The 18285-nt window shown below is 39.6% G+C and overlaps 1 protein-coding gene across 3 annotated transcripts; it reads right to left on the bottom strand.

Moving 5' to 3' along the window:
* Nucleotides 1–531: 531 nt before the first annotated feature.
* LOC112220033 (LIM/homeobox protein Lhx2-like) lies at nucleotides 532–13387 on the bottom strand. Of its 3 annotated transcripts, XM_024381588.2 has the most exons (6): nucleotides 12793–13387; nucleotides 12323–12485; nucleotides 11127–11329; nucleotides 10226–10611; nucleotides 6033–6238; nucleotides 532–3950 (listed from the first exon to the last, which is right to left on the bottom strand). In XM_024381588.2, exons 2-6 carry the CDS (start codon nucleotides 12440–12442, stop codon nucleotides 3654–3656), a joined length of 1212 nt encoding a protein of 403 aa, XP_024237356.1. In that variant the 5' UTR covers nucleotides 12443–12485; nucleotides 12793–13387; the 3' UTR covers nucleotides 532–3653. The 3 variants fall into 3 exon arrangements, with proteins under 3 accessions (XP_024237356.1, XP_024237354.1, XP_024237355.1); XM_024381586.2 differs by lacking the exon at nucleotides 12793–13387 and having other exon boundaries at nucleotides 12323–12505; XM_024381587.2 differs by lacking the exon at nucleotides 12793–13387 and having other exon boundaries at nucleotides 10226–10608; nucleotides 12323–12505.
* Between the last annotated feature and the right edge of the window lie 4898 nt (nucleotides 13388–18285).

Genomic DNA, 18285 nt, shown 5'->3' with positions numbered 1-18285 from the left:
ATTCATTAAATGTACCGATTGATTCGTGAAGAATATAACTTAGAAATGCCTCATGAGTTTAGTTCAATTGTAGGTTCCCATCAGAATACAACCCAACATATAAGCTTGTTTTATCTTTTGTTTTGTAAACAAACACTTTATAGCCTTTAAAAATGGTTGAAACTATATTTCTGATCTCACAGATGGTCAGTTCTTGCATTTATAGCTCTGTCTATGAATTTGAGATTGGTTACATTTCTTCAGCCCCATCCCTCAGCTATTTACCAAATCAGTGGCGTGGCACCCGCTTTGTCATCGTTTGAACTGCAGATTGCCCCTTTAAAGTATTTTAGGTGAGTTTGATTTAGCTTGCCAGGTATAATGGAACCAATGGAATAGTCCCAAAATGGGACTTGTGGAAATGTAAGAGTACATTTCCTCTCATGACATTGTAATTTCTTAGTAGATCCCAGGTGGTAAATAATGGTAAATAATATAGCCAACTTTTTTTCAAAAGTCAAACCATTTTTATTATGATCAACTTGTGGACACATTAACAATTACCTGTACTATTGACCTTTTGCTGTTGACAATACCTTAAAACTTCAAAACTGCAGACTTCCTGTGTTCTCACTCTTCCTTTTTGATCAATACCCCTCTTTCTGTACAGGATCACTTCAGGCCAAAAACCGAGCAAGAGGGCCATTAAAGAGAAAAAAACATATGACCGTTAAAAGCTTCAGTTTATATTTATTTTACCAAAGTTATTTGAATACGTTTTTAAGAGAACATTCTTCAGACCTCAGTAATTTGATTCAGCTGGTCTGGATGACGCTGGTGCCATGTGAAAATTGAAGACATATTGCTCAAACTCATAAGAGAAAGGCTCCCTCTACGAAACGTCTATTTTATGGTGAGATTTTTCTGGCGAGCTGCCAGCCACAGCAAGCTGATTTCCTAGTGTGGGTGGAAGCACTGTATTTAAAAAACTATATGGACAGAAAAGATAGATGCATTCAGTAATTGTACTGTCATTCAGACTCCCTGCAAATGTTCATGCTGAAGGTAGCTCTGGATAAGAGTTTCTGCTAAACGACACAAATTATATTATAATCCAAATGGGATTCATTATTTTTAAATGTCATTTGAAAAAGGCATGCAACAATGTTGAGACAATGTGGTCTCTCACAGCAACAAAACAGCTGGGGCATTCAATAGTGTGCGGATATCAATCTCTCCTTCAAGACTAGGTGGCCCTCCAACCGGACTCCAACGAACCGAAAATAGAACCTTGTGGAACACCACAAGTAATCCTTACTTTTATACACAGCAAATACAATAAAAACATATAGGTTCACATCTGTGCACATGCCTCGTGTGTGTGTGAGTGCGTGTGCGCGTGTGATATCCTATAGGTAGTAACTTCAGAAAAACAATAGACTAGGTCAAGTTTTGTCCACCATTTTATGTTTTGAAAGAACTGAAGGCTTAAGTACATCAAAAGGGGGCAACTGTACAAGAATGGAAGGACAAACAAACAAACTAAAGACTGTGTAGTTAAAGGGATGTTGAATCCCAACAGCAGCTCTCCATGCATACAAGGATAAAGATAAGGTAAGAGCACCATCCTCATCCATAAGTAAAGGTAGTCACAGTCAAAAGGAAGGCAGCTTGATTCTCCATATCAGAAACACTCCTAGTCCTACCAGCTTCTAGTAGGCACCAAACAGGAAAACAACAGTCCAAAACGAGGAGGTACTACGTGAATTTGTCCAATAAGAAACTCTCATTTCCGTTTTCCATTACAAAACGTTTTGCTACTGTGTGTCCCGAATGAACACGACCCAGGTAAAGTTGGTTTATTTGCCAACCACACAAATCCCTGATTAGTTTCTCTGTACCAACACCAATATTCAGACAGGTCCACACAAGGAACAATTTTGTGGGCACAATTTCAATCAACCATGTTTTGTGCGGACAATTCCAAATAAGTATTTAGAAGTGGTCTTTAAGATTTCTTTAGATTAGGGGTGCCATTGTTAGATGTACCCATAAAGCATCTCAGTTCTGAGCACATTTCTTATATGTGATAATCCTACATTGTGGGGACTTTGAGAATCAAAATCAGAGTGCTGGGTTTCAGCAGTAAGAACATAGAAAGACCTTCAGACTGAGGTAAGTACGGTGTGTGTGTGTGTGTGTGTGTGTGTGCGTGTGTGTGTGTGTGTGTGTGTGTGTGTGTGTGTGTGTGTGTGTGTGTGTGTGTGTGTGTGTGTGTGTGTGTGTGTGCGCTTGTGAGTGTGCATGACTCCCTCTTTGATGTGTAGAAGTGCATTTGGTACAATATACTGTAGAAGTGTATCTGGTACACTATACTGATATAAACTCTTATGTAGTGACGAATGAGCCAATATTCAAATAGACCGATAATATCTCAATATGAAAACTTCATCCATATGTTACAGCTATCAATTCATAAACCAAACAGTGTGATGCTGGAAAATAGTTAGATATGTTGTCGCTACTTGTGTTGTGTATTCAAATGGTGACTGTAAATAGTATCATTGCAATTCCATCAAGCAACGAGTCAGATATCAATATACATGATATCTCGTTTCCGCATACGACAGTTTATTGTTACAAACTATCAAAGTTGTAACCAACTATTACTGGTGTGTACTGCAAGCAATGACTGAGTCTAAAAGATAATGACCATGATATCTTTATATTAACTTTATCAATGTAATTCTAATTCTCATCAATGCTATTTCTATTTCATCGATCAGTCCTCACTGTGTGCAGAGTGAATTGTAAAGTAGAATTGCTTTCATTGCCATGTTGTAAGCAAACGCGGTTTGTCGGTGGGTCATCCATCCTTCAACCAAATCTTTCAAGAAATATGCCACCTAGATCAGACATCTATCCGATCAGGGATTCCTCAGTGTGATAAAATATATAAGGCACGCTAGAGTCTTCCGGATAACCTTGCTACAGTACTTTATATCTGCATTTTACACTCTCCAATGTTTTTTCCAAATACATTTTCAGTTTCACAGTCCTTTTCCATTGTCTTTTTTATTTTTTTATATATTTAAAAAAAATCTCTACCTAGAAACAGAGTGGTCGGGGTGGTGGAGTGAGAATCTACATCTCCGTAGTATCAGTCAGCCAACGTGGAAAGGAAACAAAGATGAAAACAGAAAAAGTATCTTCAGCTCTTGATGAAATCAAGCCGACCGCTCTGTAAGGCTTTAGTTGCTACTCATACAAAGACTAGAAATAGACGGGGCAGTAATCTGAGGTCCACGGGGAATATCATGTATTTAAGTGTCTCTCTCTTCAGTCACTTAGTCTTTGAGTGACCTGGTGTGGTGTTGGATGGGTTTAGGGAGGGGTGGGGTGGTGTTGGATGGGTTTAGGGAGGGGTGGGGTGGTGTGGTGTTGGATGGGTTTAGGGAGGGGTGGGGTGGTGTGGTGTGGGATGGGTTTAGGGAGGGGTGGGGTGGTGTGGTGTGGGATCGGTGACCTCAGAAGAGGTTGGTAAGTGTGGTCTGGGATGGGGTAGGTAATATCAGAAAAGGCTGGTAAGGGTGGTCTGTGATGGGGTGGGGTCGGTGACATCAGAATAGGCTGGTAAGGGTGTTCTGCGATGGGATGGGGTGGTGTTGGTAACATCAGAAGAGGCTGGTAAGGGTGGTCTGGGAAGGACTCATACTCATGGAGTCGTGGGGGTCCATGCCCCCCGGCACGGCGGTCAGTAGAGGGTTAACCGACGGAATAGAGGGGCTTGTCAGGTCCGTGAGGGTGGTGTGGGTGCTGGAAGGACTCATTGAGGCGTTGGAGAGCTCGGAGTGGGGGCCCGAAGGCGACCCCCCTGGTAGAGTGGACCCGTCCGACACCTTGTCCATCCCTGTGCTCTCCTGACGTAGTAGGTTCCGTCTAAACTTGGCCCTGGCGTTTTGGAACCAAACCTTCAAAGAACCAAAAACATATTTAAATGTTTGCTCATTCGAAAAGTGTTAGTGTGGTGAACAGAAGCTGCAGGGCTGCGGGGAGGGGGGGACAGAGAGAGCGGGGGGCGAGAGAGACAGAGAGAGGGGGGAGGGGGGGAAAGTGTTTCAAATCAAAACGACAAACATGAAAAATGGAATTCATCAAAGCCAAACGCTGGCTTTGTTGTCCTCGTTTTGTTCATTATATCTGTGTTTTACAGCATGTCAGTTTTTTCTCATTTGCAGTTATTTATACTTGTGCAAATGGTCCGCTGTGTGTTTTTGAATTCCCCTATCAAATGCTAAACAGCTGGTACGATAACTCGCTGACACTTTTTTTCTCACATAAAAAAAAAGATTTAAAAAAGCTTTGGGTCCTCTCTTGATAGGCTATGACTTATACCAAGAGATATCTCTACTGGTTGTGTGAGGACTAAATGTTTTTACTCTTGTGTAATTGTGCTGATTATGTTGAATGGGATGGAAATAGCTTGGCCGGTTTGTTTGGGATAATCGTATTACTTGAGCGATTACATAAATCAAAAACTTCCCTGATAGATTTGTTTTGCATTTTGCACCATTATCATTTTCTTTATTACCACAGTACAGATTCAGGGAGCGCAATTTCTAATATTATGTTGTGTCAACTACATGTAAAACAAGTACACATACAGTGGTGGAAAAAGTACTCAACAGTCATACTTGAGTAAAAGTAAAGATACCTTAACAGAAATTGACAAGTAAAAGTAAAGTAACCTGGTAAAATACTACTTGAGTAAAAGTCTAAAAGTATTTGGTTTTAAATGTGCTAAGGTACTGTGGTGGAAAAAGTACTCAACAGTCATACTTGAGTAAAAGTAAAAAGTTAAGTAAATGCTTTACATCAAATTCCTTATATTAAGCAAACCAGACGGCACAATTTTGTCTTTTATTTATTTATTTATTTACTGACATCTAGGGGCACACCAACACTCAGACATCACTTACAAACACAGTATTTGTGTTTAGTGAGTCCGCCAGAGGCATTAGGGATGACAACACGTTATATTGATAGGTGCATGAACTGGACCATGTTGGTGTCCTGCCTGAGCATTCGAAATGTAACGAGCACTTTTGGGTGTTAGGGAAAATGTATGGAGTAAAAAGTATATATTTTCATTAGGAATGTAGTGGAGTAAAAGTAAAATTTTCTCAAAATATAAACAGTAAAGTACAATACCCCACAAAACTACTTAAGTAGTACTTTAAAGTATTTTTTACCATCAAATGTGGCCCAGGTTGTTATCAGCATTATCATTTGGTTCATTACCACATTATCACAGCACATATAGTACATTATCTTACCACTGAATACCACTAAACAATAATTTTGCAGTAGCATAATAGCATTATCATGATGTAAGTCAACATCAGCCCATCTCACAGTTTATACATTATCATACTCCTAAATACTACATTTCCACAAAGGTAAACATTACAGCATTACCATATCAATGCAACCACACAGCTAGCCTTTCAACAGCAACTGGCAACAGCAATGTGGATTGCTGCCTTGCCCCAAAGGTTAACACATTATCACCGGGATAAAATGATGCACTATCCCACTGCTAAACTGAGCCTCCCTTTTGATAAAACGATCTGACAAATGCAGTAGCTTGGGCTCAGAGATACTGTATATACATGTTGAATTTAATTCTGTGGGATTGGGACTGTGGTGCACTAAACCGAAGCATGCAGATATCCTGAACAAATAGGAATGATGTACAGTATTCGTGACTGGTTAAATGCAATGCAGCTCACGCTTATCCAATGAGCATCAAGGCAGTTTGCACTTATCCAATGAGCATCAATGCCCGTATTTGTCTCATAGTAGAAGTGCTGCTCTAGGTTCTGGACCCCCTGTCCTTATCATCTTTATTATTAATATTATCTCAAACTGATCCTAGATCAGCACTCATAGTCTGAGACACTTTTTTCAATATGGGCCCAGCAATGGACTATATACAATAACATACATTTGTGTAAATAATTATCCTTTATAAAATGAATCCTCTTTCTCACCTGCAGCACCCGTTTGGTGAGACCTGTCTTCTGGGCCAACTGTTTCAGGTCCTTGGCGTCCGGATTGTGGTTGATGGCAAAGTAGGACTTCATGGTCCTCAGTTGGTGGTGTTTGAAGGAGGTGCGCATGCGCTTGGACTTGGAGCTGGAGGAGTAGTGGGAATCTCGGTCCAGGTGGTCTCCATCGTTCTCGTTACAACTTAACGCTGAAGGGGGCGGGACAACACACACAGTTTAGTTTATGGTTACGATATGATATGATACAATAAAATATGATTCAATACGATACAATAAGATATGTACGATACTTTGTTGACCATTTTCATGGAATTTTATTTATTGTAATCTCCCGTGGGAAGATTCTCGGGTCGAGATTCGCCGGGACTCTAAATTTATCTCAAGCATAGATACAGTAATGTATCACGCAGCCAACCAAATTATTCAAGATTTTACTTCTGTGTTAACTGAGAATACATTTATTGTTAGATTCATTGGGATTACATAATCAGAGTTTTCCAATGTGTTGTTGTTGTTGCTGTTGTTGTTTTTGTGAATGCTACGGCAGACAGACCGTGTGTCTTATTTGTTGACAGGAAAGCTCATTACTCCTTAATACCCACAACTCTGAGAGAAAACGAAACAAATAATAAATCATATAAATAAATAATATGTTGACATGAAAAACGCACGAGATTGACTGGGTAGCAACACATATCTTTAGTGTTCTCATCACTGTGTAAGTAGTACAGTGTAAAAAAGTATTGCAATTGATCATTATTAGACTGAGTTTACAGCATGTTCACTTTTTGCTTCTGTAAGTACAGTGTAACAATACAATAATTGTTGTATATACTGGAAAAATCACTGTAAAGTGTTACTAATCACTCATTAAAAAACGGGGACAACAAATCCATTTGCCAAAGGAGTCAATAGATAATACAACGGGAAATGCCTAGTGCATATTAAGGACTTTTTCCAAAAGAACACCTTAAGGCGTAACACAGAGTTATGGCTGCTGCCATGAATTTTCACAGTGAAGGAACAGTGTGATGCAGTGCAGTCAGAGTTTGATAGACTTATTTCTCACAGTGAAGGGACAGTGTGATGCAGTGCAGTCAGAGTTTGATAGACTTATTTTTCACAGTGAAGGGACAGTGTGATGCAGTGCAGTCAGGGTTTGAGAGACTTATTTTTCACAGTGAAGGGACAGTGTGATGCAGTGCAGTCAGGGTTTGAGAGACTTATTTTTCACAGTGAAGGGACAGTGTGATGCAGTGCAGTCAGGGTTTGAGAGACTTATTTTTCACAGTGAAGGAACAGTGTGATGCAGTGCAGTCAGGGTTTGAGAGACTTATTTTTCACAGTGAAGGAACAGTGTGATGCAGAGCAGCCAGGGTTTGAGAGACTTATTTTTCACAGTGAAGGGACAGTGTGATGCAGTGCAGTCAGGGTTTGATAGACTTATTTTTCACAGTGAAGGGACAGTGTGATGCAGAGCAGCCAGGGTTTGAGAGACTTATTTTTCACAGTGAAGGAACAGCGTGATGCAGTGCTGCCAGGGTTTGAGAGACTTATTTTTCACAGTGAAGGGACAGTGTGATGCAGTGCAGTCAGGGTTTGATAGACTTATTTTTCACAGTGAAGGGACAGTGTGATGCAGAGCAGCCAGGGTTTGAGAGACTTATTTTTCACAGTGAAGGAACAGTGTGATGCAGAGCAGTCAGGGTTTGATAGACTTATTTTTCACAGTGAAGGAACAGCGTGATGCAGAGCAGCCAGGGTTTGATAGACTTATTTTTCACAGTGAAGGAACAGCGTGATGCAGTGCTGCCAGGGTTTGATAGAATCTGGACCTCTTGATGATTGTGAAGGGTATGTCAACAAACGCCCTCAGGTGGCAGCAAACCCCAAAACAGAAAGAAAGAAGGAAAGAATGAAAGAAAGACAGAAAGAAAGTAAATAAGAAAGAAAAAGGGAAAGAAAGAAAAATAAAGGCCTCATTCTATATTGTATAACACTGCAGGCTAGAATTGGATTAGATTTGAGATGTAGGGTCAAAGAAGTGGGTCAGAGAAAAGGAAGATAGGTCTAGGCCTATGTCCGTTTGTTTTAGAATGAAAACCTGTATTTCATTCAAATGTAATTAGACTTTATTTTATATATCGTTTATTTATGTATTTATATATCAGATTTGGAGGAAATTGTGCAAATAATAGTACCCATTTATATATCAATTTTATACCACAATCCTGACAAAAAAAATGTTATTTGTTTATAAAATAGGTCTTTAAAATAATGTATAAATATTATGTAATTACATTTTCATGCTCATGGTTAGTGAAGCACACTCAGAACTATACAAAATGTTATGCAAATAAAAATCCAAAATCTCTTTCCCAAAACAGAATGCCAGAGAATGGATCCAATATTTGAACTATTAGCGCTACCATTCATGTTTAACTCAAGTGCTTACTGCGGCTTTCGACTTTTCGCCTTTCTTATTCAAATCACCTTATGCCGCCGCATTATAGAGCTACACAAATTTAGATTGTAGATCGTATCCTTTTCTCGAAAAACAGATGTACGTTCTTTGGCGAGGACGGGCTCGTGATAATGGCTGGAGCGGAATTGGTGGAATGATGGTGTCATTCCTTTCCATTTGCTCCGTTCCAGCCATTATGATGAGCCGTCCTCCCCTCTGCAGCCTCCTGTGATATACATATCTAGGCCTATCCTTATTAGGCCAATCCATATTGTCCTGATCCTACACATGTAACTAAATTTGTAAATGATAAGTAGACATACTGAATAGCAAGTATCGCTTTTCAAAATGTCAGTCGTGTGTTTTTTCCCACAAAAGTATGACAGAACAAGAGCTCCGTGGTGGTGCGCCAGTCGGTTCTTTATTTATGAAGGGGTAACATATTACTGGATGTGGGAGACTTGCTCTCCAGCCTCACTGGGGAACTTTAAATCAGGATTCTACACAGGTGCTCCCATGTTCTACAAGCAATCCGACATTGATTTACCGACCCCAAAACCCAACAAACAGCGACTCAACAAGTGAACGTGGGGCTGGGAATTTGGTCGTGTCTCCCCCCCTTCTCTCTCTCTCTCATCTTTTTGAAGTCCTACTCCCCATCTGAGCTATTTTCCACTTGTCTGCTTCTATTGTCGTCTAAAAATCTTTCACATCGAACCACTCTCTTTTTTTTAACGAGGTTTGAGAGAGGTTCCAAGTTTTGAGAGGTTTTAGAAGACTAAATCGACCGTGTATGAGAAAATGTTCAATGGAAATAAGTGTAACATTTTCAATAATAATCCAATGGAGTGGTTCAAGACATTATTTCATTATTCACACTGTAGCATATTGAAATGGAACATACAGAATATTAGTGTAGGACATGCAGAATTGAGTAGGCCTTCAGAAGCAGTTTCTCTTTGAATGCATTAACGCCGTTTAGTTAGTGGGCTATGCGAGTTCATCTCGTAGTTTTTCTTTATTATAGATAGTTTATCTTAATCTATTAGATTGGAAGTGGATGCATCAGTAGGCCCAAGCGCGCTCCCATTCCACAAATCAACAGAGGATTCCAATGAACTTCAAAATTTTCCCTCACATCTTTGACCAAATAATATATCTTGTTAGAATAATGCTGTCTAATAAAGGTGAGTTATTCAATAAATCAACACAGATATCCGTCAGATTAAAAATACGGCAGGCTTAGTCTCTGCGTAAAAACATCCAAAGCACAACATTGTGTAATATTACGTACAATTTGATGGAAGCATTTAGTTCATGCATAGGCCTACTGATTAACTGCTCATTGTTTTCCAACGTTTCAAAGTTTGTATAGACATTTGTATTTCCCAAAAGGGTTCAGACAAAATATGATATTTCTCACTGAAAGTAGGTAAGCCAGTCCATCGAAATAAGCGACAGATCTTTTTCAGAAGAGTGTATTTTCATCCAACTAAAATAGTTCAAATGAGTCCATCAGTCCACTCTTTGGCTCTTAATTGTCTTTCATTCCAATAGAGATATCACACACACTACGAAATAGAGTAGTCATTTTTTCTTTCATTTCAACATTAGTCAACCGCATTACAACTGTGTGTTACTGCTTCGTGGCATTTTTGTTGATGACCATAATGCCATTCATGGGTAACCGGTATATACAAACTCGTCCTACCTGCGTTATAAGCAGCCAGATCTGCTCCAGGCCCGGGACTTTTCCTTTTCCTCGGCCTTCCTTTCTGCCCCGTACCGACGCCGTTGTAATACTGCATCCCCAGCGAGTTTCCCGTGCCGCTCTCGCCAAGTCCTTTGCCCGAGGCTACATCCCCCGCGTGATTGAAATGCGCTTGATATTCCCCTTGTATGAGTGTCTCAAAGTGGAGCCGGCAGTACACAAGACTGTCCCGCATTCCGAAGTGATCTCCGGTCGTGAGCATTTTGTTGCAGCTAGTACAGGTGAAACAGTTCAAGTGATAGACCAAATCCCTCGCCCGCATGACCATCTCCGACGCCGAGATCCCGAGGTGGCACCGGGCGCACCTCTGGACGGAAAACCTCCTGCTTGGGAGAAGAGAGCGGATGACACAAACACGTACAGAATTTAGATTCACAACATGGTCAGCAAACTTTAGTTTGTGGACAATACGATGAAGAACATTGATGTAAAGTTGTTATTAAGCAATAGAGGCATATAAATTAACATGCGTAAAAGGTGTCATGCCTTCAGCCCTTCATATTTGTTTGTGTATTCTTGCCATTTTGCCACTTCAAATATGATATTTTGGTTTAGACTAGTAAAGCATCCAAAGCAAGCACAGGCCTGCCAGAATCGTAATAGCATAGGCTAATTTGTTGTAATTTGTATATAATAAATGGATAACAAGCTACCATGCTTTGGGAACATTAGCCTATACCATCACTAACTCTCTGAAAGGGGTTACAGGCTTGTCATTGGAGTAGCAGCAGCTGGTGCCTAAGTATGCTAGTTGTAGGCGTAATTGGATGTCGCTCTTGTTTTCATGCTTGCTTGGCCTGTTGTTGTTGTTGTCATAGGCGTAGCCTTGTGTCTTGGTTACCTGTAGTAATCTTCTTTGCAATAGATGCTGCCGTCTTTACTGAAACAGGTAAGCTCGGACTCGAGGTTTAGTTTGCACTCGCAGCACTTGAGACAGCGCATGTGCCACTGTTTGTCCACCGCGAGCAAGTAGTAGCGGTCAGATATCTTTCCCCCGCATCCCGCGCACAAGGCCACACGGTCGCTGTTGATGGACGTCATACTCTGAACAGGGAATGGGAAATCAGTTTTATGTTTACAATAAGAACACATTCTTGATAGTATATCACCAATGGATGTCAAGGCCAATACCGTATAATAGTCAACATTTTACGCACACATATTTAATATGTGTGCATATACTTTTTAGGGATACAGCCATGAAAGCAATATATAAAATGATAACACTAGATATACCCTAAATGTGGGATGATGTAACACGTAGGCCTAACACGTCGGCCTAAAAGGTAGGCCTAACACGTAATCCTAGCCCGGAATATTTGAATGCAGCAGAAACCATTTTTTTTTGAGGCATGTACATCATATATTATGAAATAAATATATATATGTAATTTCGCATCCTTATCAACATTTATTTCACATGAAACACTCAATATTATCACAAATTAATGAATCGTGGGACCTATTGCAAAACATATTCGATTGGGCCTAATAAACAAATAAAAAAATAATAAAATATCAAACATTATAATTGTGTTTAGAGCAATGAATGCTTCTGGAAGATTTTACATATTTTGGACAATTCTTATAATATCCCACCTACATAGGCTATCAAAGTGCTCAAGATTATTATCTGTTAGATTGAATTATTGGGTTGTGAATGAACATGCATGGCCTTAAAATGGGCAGACATAGGACCATGTTTAGTGTAAAAGTTTTTACCATAATTCTAAGTGGGCCTATGTACATGCATCTGAAAGAAACTTCGTGAATCAAACGACAAAGTTATTGTAGGCTAACATGTTTTTCCAGAGGCATACGAAATACTAACCAATAAATCATGAATAATATACTTTACGCACACAGGGTTTGCAAATGTGAACGGCTAACGGCTAAGTGCTGCTTGCTATCTTATAAAGAATTATATTTTAATCGCAGTTCACTTTCTAAGCATATATTCCGTCGAAATGAAATATTTATGTGTGCTATCACATGCCTGAACAGCACAGGTCCTTCTTTAAAATGACATTCACCCACCGTCTCAGTTTCCCCCATGTCTATAGCCGAACTGATGGCGGTAGATTCGCCCTTCACCCTCCGGTCCATCTCGTCGATGACCCCCTGCATCTCGCCTCCGGGGAGCCCGTGGAAGAGCATCGTGGAGACTGGAGGGCTACACTTGCAAGCGTCTCCCTCAGATCTGCAGGCCAAAACTTCCATGAGACGCAAATTTAGCCCATGCATTTAAAGTGAATGGCTCCAATCTATTGTTTTAGAAAGTCAAAAAATCCAAGCCAAGAATGATGGTAGGCTACAAAAAAATAGAAAGATATTGAGAAAACATTGTCGTTTACAACAATGGGATTTGTAATTGCAGGGATTATTAGAGTAAATATTCAGTTTTCTATATAGGCTATAGTTTACACCATCTTTGAACACGTTATGAAAATCATATAAAATATCCTACTATTTACAAACAATAGCTCAGAAGTGTTATAGAAACATACCAGCAAACCACAATGTAAACTCTGGATCCAGTAACAGCGCTCAACTTGCAGATTTCAAGATGCACAAAAATGCACCAATTTCAGTCTGTCATCGAATTAAAGTGATCAAGGACTACTGAAACGTTCAACTTGCATTACGACCAAAATGGACAAGGCACAAATGATTCCAAGAGACAATACAGAAAGAAAGAAAAAACAACTAAAAACACGGTAGAATTGTAGTGGTGAGAATCCTGGCCTCCACTCTTGAGTTCACAACAGCGAATTTCAATACTGCTTGTGGATGCTGGCGCAAAACATTTCAAAACCGACGAATATCGATCGAATATAACAGAATGACAAACGCAAGGAAGGAATGCGTAAAAACGCACAATTGTTCGTGTCCAGCACTGGTTATTACAAAACAGACGTTCTTTTCTTACAGGTATCCAGCTCTTCGCAAAGCGATCACTGAGCTCTATGTTTGTGTGTGCAATTTAGGAGGAGGAGTTGACTATTGGTTCGATGAGTACAAATCTCTTATCAAGACTCTCCGCACCGGCCTCACAGCCTCGTTTCGCTTCCCACCTTCTCCGTACCTATAGCTACACTCCGCGCCTTTTCTACGGGGACTTGTACGTCACGCAGCTATTTCACTCGTTCATTGGTTTGCAAACGTCACCAAAATGATCCTTATTTCAATATTGCTCGAGTTTTAAATGTAAAAGCCCAAATGAAGACCGTTATGTCTTCTTGTGTTGTTCAGCGTTATTGTTTCCTTGTGGTCTTCGATGTCACTGAGATGATTATGAAGTTTTATTCATTTCTATAAAAGACAAAAGGATTATTATTATATTTTGACTTTTCATGTAATCTAATCTTAGGACAGTTAGTGTTTACAGAACAACGCATAAACATTAGCAGACACGAATAGCCTATTCAAAACGGATTTGCGCGTAAAAAGTTATGGTAAGGTCTCCAGTTTTTGGAAATGGTGTGATGTCAGAACCATGGTATCCACGTTACAGTAGAAACCTTATTTCTTTATGTCATTATTTCTTTAGGTATGGACTGTACACTGCAATTCAGCTCTTAGCTGACAATTATGTGTACACCATTCAATAAACTAAACTAAAACTCAACGAAAATCTAAGAAATATTAGTAACTTATAGATGCTGGAATTCAATCACACTCCCATTTGTGTCATTGCCAAACTACACTAGGGCTATGTGAGGGATCTACCTAGTCTGGGAATAGACTTAGCTCATGCATTAACAATTATATTTCACTGAAACGAATAGCATACTGTTTACAATCCTATTGATTGAATTTGAAAACAGAATACTCGGATTTGGCTATATATAACGAACATTATTATGCTTTCTGAGTTTATCACATTGGACGGTGAATGGGAACGCACTATGGCATGGTTGGCACAGTGCCGTGTGTGTGTGTGTGTGTGTGTGTGTGTGTGTGTGTGTGTGTGTGTGTGTGTGTGTGTGTGTGTGTGTGTGTGCGTGTGCGTGTGCGTGTGTGTGTGTGTTAATATGCGTGCCCGCGGCGTGTGTGATATTAAGTAGGCTAATCTTTCGTCCATCTCAGAAAAGTTACAGAAAATCATTGTTTGTTTTTCCCTTGTTTTGTTATATAACTGTAATCACTATTAACATAATGACACCATTGTTGTTTTTATTAATTGTAATGATTTGTAGTTTAGCCTTGCCAACTGATTGTGTAAAAGAAGAATGAGAAAATCAGAAAATGAACTATTGGGCAAACTACACCCCAGACAGACGGTCAATGTCTGACTCCGCGGTGGAGTGCCATCCATCTCAACAAAGGGAAAGTGACAGGTGAACAAATCACAGGTCCTTCTTTACCTTACTGCACCTCTTAGCGACGTCATCCTTTCGCTGCAGCCGCTGACTCCTGGACCATCTGTTCGCAACCCCAACAGGCACATTGGACAACACAATGCCCGGACCAGCTCCGTCGCAACAGCCGTGACTTAAACTCCAACAAAGAAGAACAACGCCTTCGGCCGCAGGGGACCGGGGCTCTCGGTCGCCCCCGACATCATACCACCAGCGCCGGGGCTGCAGCAGAATAGCTTGTGATTAATCCATGTAATTAACAGCCATTGAGCGTGTCCTTACACTGATTTTACCTCCATATTTCTTCATCTGGCTGTGGCTATATTGGCTAACTTTCTGGGACTCATTGATGGGTGGCCAAATGAGGCATCCGGAAAAAAATTACATTATTATTATTATTTTTTTTAGGGGAACATTGGTTGGTTTAATTTAGCCACATAAAGCAATACGAATGTGCTTATTCTTGGGTTATGCCATACCCTTGACATAGATATTTACGCATTTTATCCACCTGGAAAACATATTTTTTCTTAGCTATAAAAATAACAAAATCTGACAAATAACAATAGGCTATACTAATAATAATTATGATTCATTCTGTGTTCTTTGAATACCTACGTATAGTTATTTTTCTTAGGGTAGTAGGCTATTATTTAAATAGGTAAATCAGTTGCTATGTACATAAACATTGCCTATAGGCCGATTACACGTTCATGTCACCAACAATCCTCAATAAAGACAGCATGGATGTAAAGAGTGCTATCACTCAACCAAAAAGTGTTACTTTGCTTGTTATGTGAGGATTAGTTTCGTTTAGTCACGCGAAGCTGGGAGCCTATACTGTCGACACACAAATGCTCGCGTGCCAAATGAGACGTGTATTGCATCGTTTGCGATTCGTAACGCATCCCGTCTGCCTTGGATAACTTGGTCTTCTGAAACACACCGGGAGAAAACGTCGTATTCTCAGGGGTCCCGGTGCTGTAATTGATGACACAATATTATTATTCTGGCTAGAATGCTGCTGGACACAGCGTAGTGCCATTCAAACATATGCAGCGTCCCATAAAACAAAGAAATAAAATATTAGGCGTTTCACTTTATACAATAGCGACCTCAGTCAACATACAATGAATGTCTCGTCAAGATAATCGTTTGACTAATTAATCAGAGATAATATACATAATAGTTCTACTAATCACACATTATGTTATGGACATTTACGTAATGAAACATAGGCTTTCAAATAACCTATAGTTTTCCTATAGACATTAAATCAGTGAATACAGTTTATGCATTTCCATGTCATATTTTTACATGGGGTTATGCTACAACCACAATGAACAACTCGTTTGCATTATTTTCTTACAGTTTTGTGGTAAAGAAATGAACAGTAACAAAAAGCAGTGCATGTTTTTCTGTAGGCCTACTTCATAATTCTCCAATTAATAGATTATTTTGAGGTTACCCATCCTCACCAGCATCATTTCTCTTGCCTTAGGTTCATTTAAAGGGACCTTTCCAAAAAAAAATAAACTTTATATAAATCATCTCCAGCACCACCCCAACATCAACATATGTGAAAATTGGCGTTTCTATGTTTTGTTGTAAAAAAAAGTAGAGGAAGATAAGTGTTTCACATGACATAATCGGTGTGCATCATGTGATTTTAACCAATTGTGAGTAGGCATTGCCTACTAATAGTCTACTAATTGGTTGATGATGTCACTGGAAACACATCTTTTTACTACATATTTGTTTTATACCATTTTCACATATGTTGATGTTGGGGTGGTGATGGAGATGAATATGACATTGATAATTGTTGAAATTTCCCTTTAATGCCACATCACACATTATGTTTTATCAAACAGCTGGGTAAAAAACACGCAGGAGACATTTTTCCCTGTAACATCCCTGCACAATGACTCCATTAGGCTATCAAACATTCAAGTATTTAAGGATGTACAGTATCGTATCTGTAGGCTATGTCAGTTAAGTCCATCACATTGTTGATGTTTCTTCCACTCAGAGAAACTCACAAACATCACCTGGTTCTCTCATTGAATGAGAATGTCTCCCCAATATATCCTTGAGTTTGAGCGAGCCTCGTTAGTATATTTTTTTTGGCCCGCGTGCTGCTTCGGTCCTTATTTATCAGTGCGTGCGCTTCAAACAGCTCTTAATGAGATCTGTGATATCGTGGGCAAGTGGGGTATTAACTTCATGACTACTTAGAGTGAACATCTACCTTGAGAATATTTCCCGTGTATAAAAAAAAGGGCGGGACAAGGCAAGACGAGGTTTTGCTAAATCACTGAGTAAAATTGAGCTGAACTATTTATTTGTTCTTCAAAATTAATAAGACACATTTAATTGATTGGCCTATTCAAATAGGCGGGGTCAGTGTCAAACGAGAGAATGGGCCTGTGACGTGAGAAAGGAGTGAATTCAGTGGTAGGTTGCATGTGTTTCTGATTCAGTGTTGGAGGCTTCAAGGATAACATTTAAGCATGTCCAACACTTTCACATTGACAGGCTTGGAGTCTTTGCGCTTGCCAAAGGCGCGAGCGCATGCTGCCAAGACTGGCGAAGCATATGGCACATTTTCGCTCATACATTCAAACGATATGTTATTGTGTATCACTTAGGCCTACTTAACCTCCCGAAGCGAAGAGCCTGAGCAAATAATGGATTGGAGAAGGATCGTGGAAAAGAAATAAAGTCCTTCGGATCTTTTGAGTGAGAAACAATGATGTTTGCAGCTTTTATCCAAACATCCAACACCACACACTATTTGGGTTTTGATGTAGTTATTAAGTTTTGGAGCTCATCGTGAAAACAAACACAAGAATATCCTAATGACTCGGAAAAGAATAAACATTTTGCCCTTTTAGGTGCTGTGTCTTGAGATTTCCCAATCGATGTGAACTGAGGTCTTTTTGTAGCTTATCATTTCCCTCTTCATTGAATACTTCAACCACTCACTTCTGATTTATGTAATTAGTGCTTGTTTGTGCGCGCGCGCCCCTGAGCGTGTGTGTGGGTCTGTAGCGCCACCCGCTGAACATGCGCCAGCGACTCTATTTCTCGCTCAGGAGTGATATGGCGTATTAGAAAAAGCTGGTTTCTGCAGGTTGCCAAATGGCACAGCATGGTTTATCTAACTTATTGGACATGTTTCAAAACATAATGCATGTTTGTTTACACGATTGAATGTTAATTTCATCCTACTCTACATGCTAATTTCAAAACATGAAACCTGTATATCGGCCTTTGGGTGTGAGAGATGTTAAACGTGTCCTTTCAGGTATTAGTTAGCTCTATAATTTAAAATAGGGGGAGATAATCGTACATATGGGATAATGTCTTTTATTTGTTCTTAGCATAGAAGTTCACTTTGGAAATATGTTGTAAAACAACAAACGAAAACGAACGAGTGAACTTAAATAACATTTCTAATCCTCTCCACTTGTTTGAGGTAAAAGGGATCCTAATATCACTTCCTGAGTAATAATTAACTTGATGTTGGGTCAACAATGTGTAATTTAGAATAGCCTATTACAACAGCTTATGACGGCTTAACAAACAACATTATAAGAAGACCAGTGAAATCAATTAACCTGCAACAATGAGATA

This window comes from Oncorhynchus tshawytscha, linkage group LG20, assembly GCF_018296145.1.
Source record: "Oncorhynchus tshawytscha isolate Ot180627B linkage group LG20, Otsh_v2.0, whole genome shotgun sequence".
In the NCBI taxonomy this organism is placed as follows: domain Eukaryota; kingdom Metazoa; phylum Chordata; class Actinopteri; order Salmoniformes; family Salmonidae; genus Oncorhynchus; species Oncorhynchus tshawytscha.
Note: the sequence above shows the minus strand (reverse complement) of the source record. Positions and strands in the feature narration are given on the sequence as shown.

Excerpts from the sequence above, each read along its gene's own strand:
- LOC112220033 (XM_024381586.2), bottom strand. The coding sequence starts at position 12,505 with ATGGAAGTTTTGGCCTGCAGATCTGAGGGAGACGCTTGCAAGTGTAGC. Across the intron at positions 11,330-12,322 it reads ACATGGGGGAAACTGAGACG|AGTATGACGTCCATCAACAG; the intron begins GTGGGTGAATGT and ends TTCCCTGTTCAG. Across the intron at positions 3,951-6,032 it reads TCACCAAACGGGTGCTGCAG|GTTTGGTTCCAAAACGCCAG; the intron begins GTGAGAAAGAGG and ends GGTTCTTTGAAG.